General features: G+C 41.3%; 1 protein-coding gene across 4 annotated transcripts in view; it reads right to left on the reverse strand.

Annotated features, from left to right (window-relative positions):
• carmil3 (capping protein regulator and myosin 1 linker 3) overlaps positions 1–11,807 on the reverse strand; it is a 96,011-nt gene extending 84,204 nt beyond the window's left edge. For 3 of the 4 annotated variants that reach the window (XM_040044903.1, XM_040044905.1, XM_040044901.1), the window contains exons 1-2: positions 10,228–10,799; positions 7,417–7,511 (exon numbers count right to left, since the gene is read on the reverse strand). In XM_040044903.1, coding sequence (XP_039900837.1) covers positions 7,417–7,511; positions 10,228–10,312 — 180 coding nt within the window. In that variant the 5' untranslated portion in view covers positions 10,313–10,799. Of the gene's footprint in view, positions 1–7,416; positions 7,512–10,227; positions 10,800–10,827 lie in introns of those variants that run through there. The other variant, XM_040044904.1, reaches the window with a different exon arrangement.
• Between the last annotated feature and the right edge of the window lie 2,526 nt (positions 11,808–14,333).

Genomic DNA, 14,333 nt, shown 5'->3' on the forward strand with positions numbered 1-14,333 from the left:
GATGAGAGGAGAAATAGAGGCTGGAGAGTGGCAGGGATTGGACGAGTGGGTCAAAAGCAATAAAGGGAGGGGAAAATAGTGAAAGCATAAAGCAAGCAAATGCAGGGATGCCGGATGGGACGAGAAATGAGCGCAGGTAAGGAAGGCCAAATGGATGAGGAAAGAAGAGAGGAAAGGAGAGGAGCAGCGGGTACAGTAAGGACTGAGACAATGAGAACGAGGGAGCGAAAGAGAGAAAGCGACTCAATAGAACGGAGAGATAAAAATAGAGTCAGAGTTCTCTTACAGCCCTGATAACTCACGCGCGCACAAACACTCATTCACACTTTCTCTCATTCTCGTGGGAGGAGAGAAGGTCAGCAGTCACACTTCGTAGCGTCTCCGCCACAGGGTACCAACATGTGTTTATGATAATTGAAAGAAGACTCAGTCCTAATTACAGCTGAGCGCTCGCCACGCACCGTCGGACGGCGAATCTAGAAACTCCACGCTGACAATCTCACAGGGGGAAAAGCCATGAAAGGAAAATGACGGGTGATGCAGTGGTAATGTTTACCATTACACAAGCACATCGTGTGTTGGCGAGAGTGAAACAACGCTGCGAGCGCCGGCCGTCTCTTTTCCTCCTTTGTACTCGGCTTTCTTTCACAGTCCAACACACAGTTAGATTTTCTGTGCAACAAAGAGTCGTCTTCCAGGCCCAGTTTCACCACGTCAAGTTACATAATTCGGCGAGCATCTCTCGCTTTTGACTTTATTCACCACCGCACGCAATTTTTGCAGCATCAAAAGCAAGTGCTGCAGAATTGGCTCAGTTTTACCATCACTGGCCACAAACACACCGTCCTGTGGGCTCCATTTCTCTAAAACACAAACCACACACAATGGGGGAAATTAAAAAATAAAAAGAGACCTTGTTCTGCTTTCAGCGTACAGCGGGTTTGAAGTTGTAAATACCAAAAACTTAGATTCTTTAATTTTTTTGCTCGGATTGCTGCACTTTCACTCTCTGCGCCTACATGTCAAAGATGCCACAGTCACATTCTCGGAAGGCCTTCAAAGATATTCTAGAGCAGGGGCGGGGAACTCCAGGCCTCAAGGGCCGGTGTCCTGCAGGTTTTAGATGTTTGATCCAACACAGCTTATTTAAATGTCTAAATTACCTCCTCAACATGTCTTGAAGTTCACCAGAGGCCTGGTAATGAACTAATCATTTGATTCAGGTGTGTTGAGCCAGGGTGATAACCAAAACCTGCAGGACACCGATCCCTGAGGCCTGGAGTTTCCCATCCCTGTTCTAGAAAATGGTATTCAAACAAGATAGTGAAAATGGTTTTAGTACACAAGTAATAAAAAGTCAACATGTCAAAGCAGGGGTGGGCGGTATAAATGGTATATGGTATAAACGATATGAATTTGGCCAACGGTAGAGATTTTGACTATACCGCTCTTCCGCAATAGCGCATGTTGCTGCGCAAAATCATCGCAGTGGCTGCAAGCTAGCATGGAGCTTACACGTGGAGAGGAGGAGGAGGTGCTCATAAAGAAGACTGGTGCGACGTTAGTCATATGCACCTGATTTGGGTTTAAGCATTCAGATGTTAAGCAGAAAATATCATCGGCAAATTATGCCGGGCGACAGTAATAGCGAAGAGACGAAGCACGTTTTGAATATGAGGAACGCGCCCTCCACAAACGCCCAGTCAGTCAAGTGGAAAGAAAAAAGGCGGCCCTACACACTAGCAGACTCATCTTTTCCAAAGGCACATTTTGCACTTTATCTTCAACAACTTTTTACTTGTATTTTTTTTTATTCAAAAAGGTTTACACATTTATCTTCATTTTTATTAGTTATTTAAGAATTTTGTGTTACATTGTTTGGAAAAAGATCTGTTACATCTTAAAAATTATTTGAAAAGTTTTGCACAATAAATGTTATTAAAATGGCATTCTATACTGTTCAGTCATTTTGACATATATATATATATATATATATATATGTACAGAAGAAAAGAATATATCACAATATATATCGTTACCGCACATGCTTCAAATTATACCGCAATATGGATTTTAGGGCATATTGCCCAGCCCTACGTCAAAGCACTTCCTCTTACATATCCATATAACCTGTCTCAAGATTACAGAAGCATATATAACCAGGTCATAGGTACACATCCCCAGCCCAGGAGCACCCATTTAATCTCAACACAGTATAGCAAAACACTCACTGCAAGCACAAAAGTTCAGCTACTTAAAGAAAAAAACAACAACAACAGATTTTGTCCCCAACCCTGAGAAGAGACCTCACAGAGGTGTGCTGACCTTTCATAGTGGAATCACTATGAAAGCCTTAAAAGGATACTCCTGTAATATGTTGCAGCCTCATAACGTGGCAGGACTCACAAAAGGCACACTGAACAAAAGCTGTCAGAATAAATGCATATTAGGCTAATGGATTAAGCTAAGAAAAAAAAAGCACCTCCATTTACTATAATGCTACTAACAGTCTGTCTCCATATGATAATCTATCTCTGGATATCCCCGTATTTTTCATGCTTCCTGTCAATGTAAGGCAGGCTTGCAAAATTTGAAGTCTTTGTTTAATGTAAGAAGACCCAATGACATTACCTTGAATGGCATTAAAGGAGCCACAGAAGACGCAAGAAGAATTCTAAACATGCAGACTTGGATTTGCAACTCCTCATTTACCTTATGGGTCTGGACAAGTCAGTAAAACCCAAGTCAATGATGGAGCCTTCACCGGTCTAGGCACTGAGGAACAGAAGCAATTGTGCAACTGCAAAGTAATAAAATTTAATAATTTAACAGGCACACAGCAAAACTATCAAAAACGCTTATTCATGAAGATGTTAAAAACCCATAGGAGTATGCGAAAAATAAAAACTTAAAGGAGGAAAAAAATAAATACAACAACAGACTGGGAGGCTTGCTTTCCATTTTAATCAACTGCTAATGACATGCAGCAGTATCGTCCCGTAAAGCCAACAGAGGTTAAAAAATGGCTGCCAGTAGTTCTTTTAAAATTTAACTGCTGTATCATGGCATCCTGTCTTTGCTTTGTCCCTAACAAAGTACTGTTAAAAAGGAAATATCAGAAGGCTGGATGTGCTCTGTCACGCTAGCCTCACTTACAAGAAACACGCTAATGATCCAGTTATGTTACGACCATCTGAGGAATGTCGCCAAGATATGCTCAGTAATGATTTTTGATGGCACAAACTATCACTCATCCTTTTATTTCCCTCGCTGCTGGATTATTGTGATGGTCTCTAAACCAGTATAAATCAAAAATCAATTATTAGACTCCAAACCAAGAACAATAAACACAATGCCAATTTCAATAACGCTTCATTGGCTGTCTTATTGTTATAGGATTATCTTAAAGGTTTTACTTTAAAGATTTTCATGGACTGATCATAGGATATAAAGTCAAACACTTTCAGAAGAGCGACTACTTGGCTGCTGTTCCATACAGTAGACGCAGTATTTGGCTCCAGTTTGTGGTAAAGTTTACTTATTCAAGGAGTATACACACACACACACACACACACACACACACACACACACACACACACACAAACACAAACAACTACTCTGATTTAGCAGGATCTACAAATTACTGGAGATGCCTGTTATTATTAATAGGTCTGTAATTCTTTAAAATAAATATAATCAGTATTTACTACTGTAAATAATTATGTATGTATTTTTTTTTCAATGTATTAGTATTGTTATGCACTAGTTTGGCAAATATTTTCTGTTGTACATTTATCAAAATTATATCTTTTGACATTTGAATTAAATTTTTTTGAAAAATGACTAATCAGTTACAAGTTGCTAATTTGTAATTAGTAACTAATCAGGAAAATCCATGCTGGCACTGTTTTGGAAATCATGATTAGTTATTTCTCAGTTTTTGCATGTTGTTGGTAGTCCAGGAAAAGAAGAAGAATGGGCTCTACTCTCAGAGGTGACGGAGGCAGAAATCTAGAACAAATAGAAAACACAGAATTTACCAAATCTGTCAAAGCGTCCAAAGCACCCGAGTATGTGCACATGTTTCATACACTGCATTAAGATAAAACTGACACAAATGCACCACCACAGCCCACGAGCTACGTTTAAATTCTTCCTCTGTTTTTAATGGCATATCCACCTACACACCCAACCACAAAACACCTTATTGATTACAGGAAAATTACATGAACCATTTGTCTGACCAACAGCAACTGTTTGTAGTTCTATATAGTTCTACGAATAGGGTTTGTATATTGTAAGAATTACTGCAAGAATTTTTTAAAGAACTGAGTCTGTCACTTTTTTCCTCTCTGTCAATTTAGTTTAGTTTTGTACCGCTTGAAGAAAGGGCTGCCCAAAACAACACATCATCATCACTATAAGAACATGAATGAAGTGCAATAAATAAAAAAACTAATTTTAGCTACGCACAGCTTGGGTTCGATCTAACAAACAAACAAGTAAGACTGCCCTCTCTATGAAAAGACGTGATTTGCCAAACCTTACCCATCACATCATCAAAAGCACTGAAGACAAAGCCAAGAAGATTTGCACAAGCCTTCACAGACTGCCTGAGCTACAATATGCTGAAAGGTTAAAATGGAATTTTCACCCAATGATGCCAAAAAAAAATATTGTGCACCACAGCTACATCCATATTGCTGAAGGTACACTTTTACTGCAAACTAGCATTTCTACTGCTTGTTAGAGAAATAAAATAAATAAAACAAAAAAGTAGAATTAGAAATATAAATATAAATACTCACTTGGCACTAGAAGTCTCCAAGAGCAAGAAATGGCACGTGTGGCTAGGTTTTTGGGCTTTTTTTGTAATTGCTTTGTTCAGTGTGGGTCCATTAAAGGGCAAATGATTTTCAGTTCTGAATGATTTATGTTCAATAAAGCTACTTTGAAAGTGATTGCTAACCATAAATCATTACATATTCTACTAATTTCATCACAAGCAGCCCTGCTGCGCACATCCTCCACACCGGCAAACCCACAGAGCACACGGGCACAATCGAATCATTAAACGCAGTAGCTCAAACTTGACCTCAAACCTCAGTTCTACAAGAGCCCCATGAATGGGACCTCCACGCAACCGTGCAGCTTAAGTGGGAATAAGCACCCAAGTGTGTTCAGGGCTGTCAAACAGTGGCACTTTCAGCCAGTAATAGGCCCGTTATTAGGTGGGAGTGAAGAAACCGCAGAGTCAACAGAGGATAAAACAGAGCGACCGATCAGGGTAAATAAGTGGCGGAAGAGCCAAATCGGCAACTGGGGCATCATAACACATCAGAGATTCCTTCCCCCCCCTCTCTCCTTCCTTCATTCCCTTTGCTCCATTGGCATGCTCTCCCCTCCTCTTCCAGCAACACCCGCCCACTCCTCCCTTCCCTCCTTCCATGTCTCTCTCCCCCACTCAGCCTTTGAAGATGCTTTGTTTTCAGAGTTGCCTCTAATCTTCAAATAGGGTGATCTAATAATGTCTGTAAGAGTGTGTGTGTGTGTGTATGCGAGCAAGTTTGGATGCACTGAGCAGTGCGAGTGTGCATTAATACCTCCTGCACATGTATGCAAAATGCGCACACATGAGTAAGTGTGCATGTGCGTGTGTGTGTCTGAGCATAGCCAATGATGGAATCGTGCATGTTGATGCTCCCCAACGCAGTGCCCTCGGTGCTGTTTAGATGTCACGCTGGGCCTGTGTCTGTCTGAGATGGGTGGTGGGGGAGACAACCCTGTGTGTGCCTGTGTGTAAGTGTGTGTCACAGCATGATGGCTGGTACAGTCAACACACACAGACAGTTGGATACCAGCAGTCTCTGGAGGCAAAGAAGGGCACGAAAAAAAAAAAGACAGAGAGAGCAAATGTAGAACAAAGACTTGAATGTAAAAGTAAATACAGAGTTGATGTTTTAAACTCTCTTCCTGTGAACCGAACAAACCAGGGGAATCGAGATGGAAGCTGTGGTTTTCTTTTCTTCTCCAGGACAAAATTCAAGCTCTGCATCTGACAGCAATCCTACAATGCGCCACTTTCTGACCTCCATGTATGATACTTTCAAGCATGAATATTATGTGCATAATACCCAGAGAGACTGAAAAAAGTCAATTTACAAACTCTCTTGTCTATTCGCCCTTCTTACATCCAAACAAATGTATCCATTAGAGTGAAAAGATTGCCTTTTAGGAAGGGGGGAGACCTTGACAACGAGCTAGAACGAATACATATATAGCTGCATCCAACATCCTTTCCCTTGAAAGAATTTGGAGCAGTTGCAGAGGCAGCAGCAGCAGCCAAAGCCCATTTGGATAGTAAGAGAAAAAAAAAACTCTCGTAAGGCAAAGACCTAATTGAATTGCTTCTGATGGAAAGAGAAGCTCAATACCCTTTTACAGGTTTGAGTAAAGATGGAGGGACGAGTGGAAGGGCATAAAAGTGGAGAGATGGAGAGAAAGCGAGAGGCGATCAGCGTGGCGGTGGGGGGGGGGGTGATGACAGGGAGGAGAATAATCAAGATGGACAGACAAGGAGGGAGGGAAGGAGGGAGGGAGGGAGGAGGGATGGGAAACAAAGAGAAGATGACAAAAATAGAGGGGGGTGTGGTAATGATGGAGATAGGTGGAGGCAAGGCAGAGACAGGGGGAAAAGAAATAATAGGAGGGACAGAAAACTGAGAGAAGTCCTGGTTAATAGTTTGGATTCTCACATCAGCTCATCCCTTTCTTGTTGCCTTTAAAGGAGGAAACAAGCTCGCTCTTGGCAACACAGTATGAGTAACTGATCGGGCACCAATGTGCCTGACTAACTGACAGTCTCTCAATAACAGCACTGGCCTTGGTTCCTTGAACACATCACAGACAACCTACACTCCCTCTGGCATGCAGTCCCACACAAACACACGAGGCTCCTTCAATAACAAACAAAACAAAAACAAAGCAATAAACCAGGACCCTGTATGTACACAACATCAGGCTTCCACACATGCACACACCACACTCTCGCCTGCAGCATTAAGGCCATCCTGCCACATCTAATAAACTCTGAGGATGGATTCAGTGGGACACGGCATGGTGTCCACTTTGCTCTGCTTAGACAGCATCTGTCTTAAGCCTAATTTTCAACGCGTCTGTTGTGTGGCTCAGGAAGTACAATCTGCGACTTCTTACGGCCCTTTCAATTTGTTGCAATTAAGCTCTATTGATTTCCATTTTGACTTTAACGAGCCAGCGTCACTCTGTCGCACATTTAAAACCTCGCACGGAAAGATTCTTTCATTTTATTAGCAGCTCTCTCGGGTCACCGGTGTGAACAGAAGAATGAAGTGGGGGGAGGTGCTGGGGTGGAGTGCGGGTGTCGGCGTCTCTCACCAGAATCCTGTCCTCTGACTTGCCGCTCCTCATGTCCTGCTTGACTGCTCGCACAAACTTAATGGCTTGTTTGTCCAGCACCTTTCTGATGCTCTCTGGAAAGAAGGCAGAGAGGGAAAGACAAGGATAAAAAAAAGGAGCACTGATTACATAATGTAAACACATTACAGAAAAAAGGTTACAGTCCTGAGATGCTCTGAGAAATGCTTTGAAAGGCTTTCAAGAGGGTAAATCGGTAAATGAGAACATAAAGCTTGATGAAAAATGGAAAGAAAAAAAACTGAATAAGAATGAGATGCACCAGTTTTCTTTCCAAATACTGATTCTGAGTATCCATTCAATATAAGGGCTCTTATTCTTCACTGTCTGAAATGCACTGATCGGGCCACTCCTGCATATCAAAGTAACACGAGGGTGACAAAAGTCAGTAGGGGGCTTCAGCTGTTAAAATGCTGTCTAAAGGTTTAGAGTGAATACTAACTTCTAGTAACTGATAAATAAAACAATACTGTGCACAAGAGGCTGCTGTCATACCCAGCCCAGAAGGGAAGTGGAATCACTAAACTGCAGTGACTCAAAGGCAACTTTTAATGTGAATTGTGATAATACAGCACCTCCTTAATACAGCGCATCAGACTGAGGCACATCTTTGGAAGAAAATAAATATAGACTAAAGTATATAATCAACCAGCAGTTATTTAAGTTTCTTTAGTCTGCAAGCCACTTTGCAACCCGCCACAAGCCCAACTCCTTTTTTTGTGCTGTATGTGTCTTGATCAGCATCAATCAATTACTCAATCTCTTCTATGCAGAGGTGTTGCCGCTGTTGTTCCCGCCTCCTACTTTTCATGTTAGGCACATGGAAAAGCAGCGAGGTCCCAAACTACAGTCATGCCACACTATACATATATAAATTACTGCAGATGGCAATAATCTTCTTTTGACTACAGAGGTCTTGGCTGGAATGTGATTAAATCATGCTCCATGCTAAACCCGCTTAATAAAGTTCAGTATCAGTGCTGATGCCAATTCAGCACATTAAAGCTTGATCCCTAATTAACCCTTCGATGTCCAAGCACCCCAGCTATCAGGTGGTGGGGGGTTAAAACCTTTTTCATGTGTTGGTTAAAGTATTTAGTTTTCTCTTCTTTGCCAAGTCTTGAAATAAAAAGTTTCAGAATCTAAAAACCAGCTGAAATATGTGGTCATCATCAGCAGATAATGCCTCATTTGCCTCGTGTTAAGATTGAAGTCTTCGCATAAAAACGTGACATTTAAGCTACTAATTTCACGGCAAATAAGTAAAAGAGGCTGATGAAGATCACGTGAGAGCTAAAACACTTCAAGTGATTTTGTCCAACAACTAAAAATAAAGTGCATAGTAGTTGTGCATTTATGAAGAGGGTAAACTGGATATTTTTCAGCAACTGATGAGACAAACAAGCAGTCTTTACATGACACCTTGTTTGGGTTTTTCTTGTCATCATTTTGATGTATTGTGATGAACATGACAGACTTTGGATTTAGGACACCAACAGGTGACGTATTTTTGGAAATAGTCCCAGTGCTTCTTCTGTCTCAGAGCTTTTTAAAAGCTCTAAAGATGTAGTTATCAATCAAAAAATATGTTCATATTCCAGCTAAATCCCCACGACCATCACGTCTTGTGTCTGAGGTGGATTATTCCTTAAAAGACAGCCGCACAGGGGCGAACAGTCACAGAGAAAAGAAGACAGCTTCAAAGACGCCAACATGAGGACAGGCAGACACATATGCAACTCCTAGCTGAAGAGGACTCATAACTGGACTATTTTTAGCCTCAGAGAAGAAAAAAGCAGCCCAGCTCTTCTCAACGGAACCAAACACACAATTCAGAGCTGCGGTCTTTAGGGACTTCTACCCCACCATGCCAGGCAGGCGACCCTGTGAAGCTCACTGAACCGCACCAGAGGCCTCTGCCAATTACATCCCCCCCCCAAACAACAACCAACACAATGAACGCTGCTATTCAAAATAACATCAGCCTATAGCCTCAGTGTGGAACCACGCACATATGCCTACAAGCTGTGATATGTTCACAGCACACATCTCAAATGGGGCCATCCGTGCTAAATATGCACTCATGGAGCCCAGCAGATGGAGATACAGCGAGTCATGCTGTGTCACGACGCTCCACTCACAGTCTCCCAACTTTCCCACTGTATCAACCACACACACACACACGCACACACAATTCTCACGGTCCCCATCCGGCAACAACCATGAAGTTGGCTCTCACGCTTGACTGAGCAGCGGCAGATGCCAGCAGGATGAGACAGGGATGGGATTGAGAGGGGGGGCACACTCAGGTAGATCGAAAGAAGGATCAGCTGAAGACAACCAGAGAGTTATTGACATTAAGCTGGGTAAGACCCAATCGCTTAAACCTTTTAACGCACTATCCAGCACCCCTCCAAGGCCTGCCGGTGTGACCTCAGCATCTGTTCCCTAAAAAAGGGGCAAGGTGCGGTGGAGATGAAAAACCAGCATGGGTCAGTCCCCCTTTCCACCGTCAGTTCCCTCTAATACACCCTGCCTTTTCTGGCAGTTTGATGGATGTGCTCACTCACCTTCCCCAAGCCTCAGGAACCCCATCTCCCCCACCCCTCCCCATCTGGTCCTCCACTAGCAGGTGTGTTAATGGCCTAATACCGCCTGCCTCTTACAACCAGGCCACACAGAAGGTGCTTGACCAGGTTGAGCTGGTAAACAGCGGGACTTAACTCCATCAGGATAATTAGCGGTGAGAGACACCCTTCATCAACACTCTACCATCCAAACATGGTGTGTTCGTGTGTCCTGTGCTGTCCGATCTCTTCAGCGGGAGACACAGGCTCAGGCTTCCAGCTGTACCCATGCTGCACGAAAAGCGCTTGCAGTCACACAATAACTCCCACGCACACACGTGCAGCGAGAAAAGAAAGCCATTAAAAAAAAAAAAAAAAAACTCCTAATGAATGCACAACAAAGCCATGACGCGCTCACACGCACCGCAGCACTTGAAAATAACTCTGACAGCACTACTGGACCCGTGCGCACGATAAATTTCACCGCGGATCTTTATAACAAATCAATCCCAAAGTGAAGACTCCTGCACTGAGATCGCTAGGATTACAGTCCTCACAAGCCCGAACAGCCATTAACTGTGGTTTTGCCTTGGGGAGGCATATCCTGCGTTTCCCTGCGGTGATAACTCCTTTCAAATCAAACGCAGTGGAAAGAGGTTGTTTAAAGAGCAGCTGAGTAAAAGAAAACTACCCGTACGCGTCCCGAGAGCTGCTCTCATCCATCCTCTCGCGTTCTCGGGAGTGCTCGAAGCGGTGTTAAAAACACACTTTTCCCCGAAAAAGTCATCCCGGGTCGGGAGCTCACCTGTGATTTCCCTGTTGACGTTGGCAAAGCCCGCCGCTGTAGTCTCCTTTGAGGCCATGGTGCGCTCCTCCCGCCTGTCCGGCCCCCTTCTCCTTCCTCTCCTCTCTCAGATGTCTCTTTAGGCAATCGCTGTCCACTTCTTCCCCCCCTTCTTCTTCTTCTTCTTTTTCTTCTTTCAGCGCCTGCAGGTGCTCCGGGCGCAGCAACAGTCCGCACAGTGTGGTGAGAAGCGATGCCGCGGTGCGCAGTGGCAAACCCGAGGAGCGCCTCCGACTTCAGCACTCAGACAAGAGAGAGAGAGAGAGAAAGGGGGGAGAGAGAGAGGTTTGAGATACTCTTCATCATCTTTAGGTCACCATCATTTGTTTGAAATAGCAGATGTACCATAAAAAATAGACAAAGGAAAGAGTCCTATTGTTAAACTGCAGAGATTCTAGGCTTCCAGGCGTCCTAATAATTTACATGTTTTAAACTGTAATAACTACACTTTTCATATATTTTTAATTGATTGATTCTTACATTCAAAGGTAATCACTTGCTGATAAATCATGATTTTGGCTAAAAACAATAACAATAGAACACTTTCTAGTCAAATCTTCAAATGTCTTTGCTGGGAAACAAAGTGAGACGGTTTTACCTTGTTTTAAGCGACAGAACCTTTGATGTGCTGTTTAGACAAAATTACTATAACAGAAATTTAGATTTGATCATTTGATTGGAAAGAAATACCATATAGAAAACTAAGTGTGGAAACAATCAGGGTGGATTTTCAGGCTTAAATACAACCCTGAGCTCGCATGAAAAGTGGCACTGTACAGGAGTTCCTATATGTTTTGGCAAAACAAGTATGCACTGCTATGTACTCTATACATAAGGAGGAGTCCTAATAGTGAAAGAAAAAACCCGTTTTAGCATCAAATCATGCATAAAATATCTAAAGCTAAAGTGTTCATTGTGCAGAATCATATGTATTATAATAATGGGTCAGGTATGGATTCGTGAATTGTATAAACCTTATCTGTTAAATATTGTAGCAGGAAATTATTTTAATTATAGTACTGGTTATTTATATACAGTGTAATATATAAGTAAATATAAAAATCTTCAGAAGAATACATAAGAAAGTAGCCTAATACAGTCAAAGTACATTTAAAATTGACTTCAGTAAAGTACTTAAATAAATGTTAGCATACATTTAACCACCGTTTCTAGCTATATGCTCTTGTAATAGCCAATGACTGTAGAAAACAGTCTACAGTAATTGGTAATAGCATATATTAGCAACTGCAAGCTACTGTGAAATTAACTAGTCCATTGGCAGTAGTTGAGGGAGGAGGGAGCTTTGTTTTCATTCTACTAAAAACTAAAAACATTTTTTTTTAACATATATCAAAAATATTTTCAAAGTTGAACTTTTTCAAAACGTTTCCGGCCATAATTTTCATCAGCGTCTTAGCATGCTCACCAAATTAACTAGCTAGCCTTAGCTACAAATAATAATTCAGAACTTTTCCTAGCCACTACTTTGGCCTAATAATTTACACGTTTTACACTGCAATAACTACAGTTTTTCATATATTTTTGATCTGCCGATTATTAATTCATTCAAATGGTAATCACTTGTTAATGAATCATGATTTTGTTTTCATATAAGCCTATAAATACTAGCCTATACAATAGTTTCCAAAAAGCTCCTTAGCATGTTCATCAAATTAACTAGCTAGCTTTAGCTATAAATAATAATAAAATAATTATATATATATATATATATATATATATATATATATATATATATATATATATATATATATATGATTCTGAACATCCTTGCTAGCTGCTGTTGCTAATCCTGTAAGTAAATTATATTCACATTTAGCTACAATAAAACAACCTCTTTTTCTTTTCTTTTTTTACCTTAATGAGGCTCCTAAGTTGCCTGCTAGTTACACCATTTGTATGAACTGAATTAAGAGCTGGTGGTATGTTCAGCTGCATCAGTAGTTAATGTTAGGTGGATAATTTAGTTACACACAGCTCTATAGAGGAAAAATCTGGAGCATCTGTGTCCGACCTTAATGCAAGTTTAACTCACAGTGCTTTTCAAGAGTGCCAGGATCTTTGGTTGGCTTCTTGCTGTGCTCCTTAGCTATTTACAAGTAGCCTAGCTAATTTAATTTCTCTGGCAGTTTGAAAGCCCACTGGTTAGGTGAGGCAAACTCTACTATTGTTATGAAAAGTGATATTTAAAAAAAACTTTCATATAGTCGCTATGAAAATACAAATTAGAAAACTTTTCAATATGGATTTGAATATTTTGATAGTATATTTACATTACGTATTTATATGCTGCTCCCTGTTTAATACCCTCAATTTGTACTGTATGTATTTTTGATTCCAATAAACATCTATTTAATACAAAAAAAACCTGATTAAAACTATACATCCCTTTTAAGAAATAAAGCATTAAGATGAAAGTCAGATAAGAAAAACCTTTGTTTCTCTCAGAAGCAATAGCACTGTAAATTATAAACTAAACGAGTTTTGAAATGAGATAAGAAATGAAAAAGTAAGTAACACATTCCGTAATCAAACTTGTTTAAATGTGATCACTGAATGGAAGTCACAACATCTGCTCTAGTAGATGATCCTGCTCATGAGGACCCTGAATCCTCCTGCAGGATTTAAGGCTTCCATGTGTCAAACCATTCATATGGGCTCTTGTATTCCCCTGTGTCCGACAGTAAGTAATTATTTATTTGAAGAATTTTTAAACTATAGCTCTTCTCAGAAAAGAAACGGTTTTGTGATGTCATGAGCAGAAAGCTGATATGATGCGTCTGATAAATGTGTCTTCGTGGCAATATGTCTGTAACAACGTGAGGACATCGGGGGGAATAGAGCCATATATCAAACAGTTTCATTCAGTGGCTTTCTCCTCAGAGCTGTGAGACCACCGCTCACAGCTGTGATAGGATTTGGGAAGGAGGATTGTGAGGCCAGGTTGCAGCTCAAGCTGTAAGTAACAATGACATATGATTCACCCTCTCATCTGAACGGCTGCTACTTGTCAATGTCATCGCTTATGCAACGCAGTTAGGCTGCTTTTTTCTTAGATGCACCCTAAATTAGACACAAATTTTGAGCTCGTTGTCTCTTTTTAATATAACAAATGTGTTTCATAAAGATACAAATTAGTGGGATGTGGAGGGTGCAGCTGTCGCCGAATTTCCTAAAATTGGCCCTCCAGGGACATAAAGACAAAAGTGCGCAGTCTGGTTTATGCATACATGCTTTGGTGTATATTCAGGGCTGTGTATGAGAGACCTTTGTGTCTGCATCTCATGGATACTCTTCTCTGATGAAAGAAGACCCAATGGGGGGGCATTATGCTGGAGAGAGAGAAATAGAGGGAGAGAGGGAATTGGTGGGGGCGTTAAAGGAGAAAGGTGGCGTGTGTAGGGCTTGAATAAGAGGTTTAAAATCTGGGGGCTGTAGCTGTCTCCAGG

Source organism: Simochromis diagramma, unplaced genomic scaffold, assembly GCF_900408965.1.
Source record: "Simochromis diagramma unplaced genomic scaffold, fSimDia1.1 OVJJ01000663.1, whole genome shotgun sequence".
NCBI lineage: Eukaryota > Metazoa > Chordata > Actinopteri > Cichliformes > Cichlidae > Simochromis > Simochromis diagramma.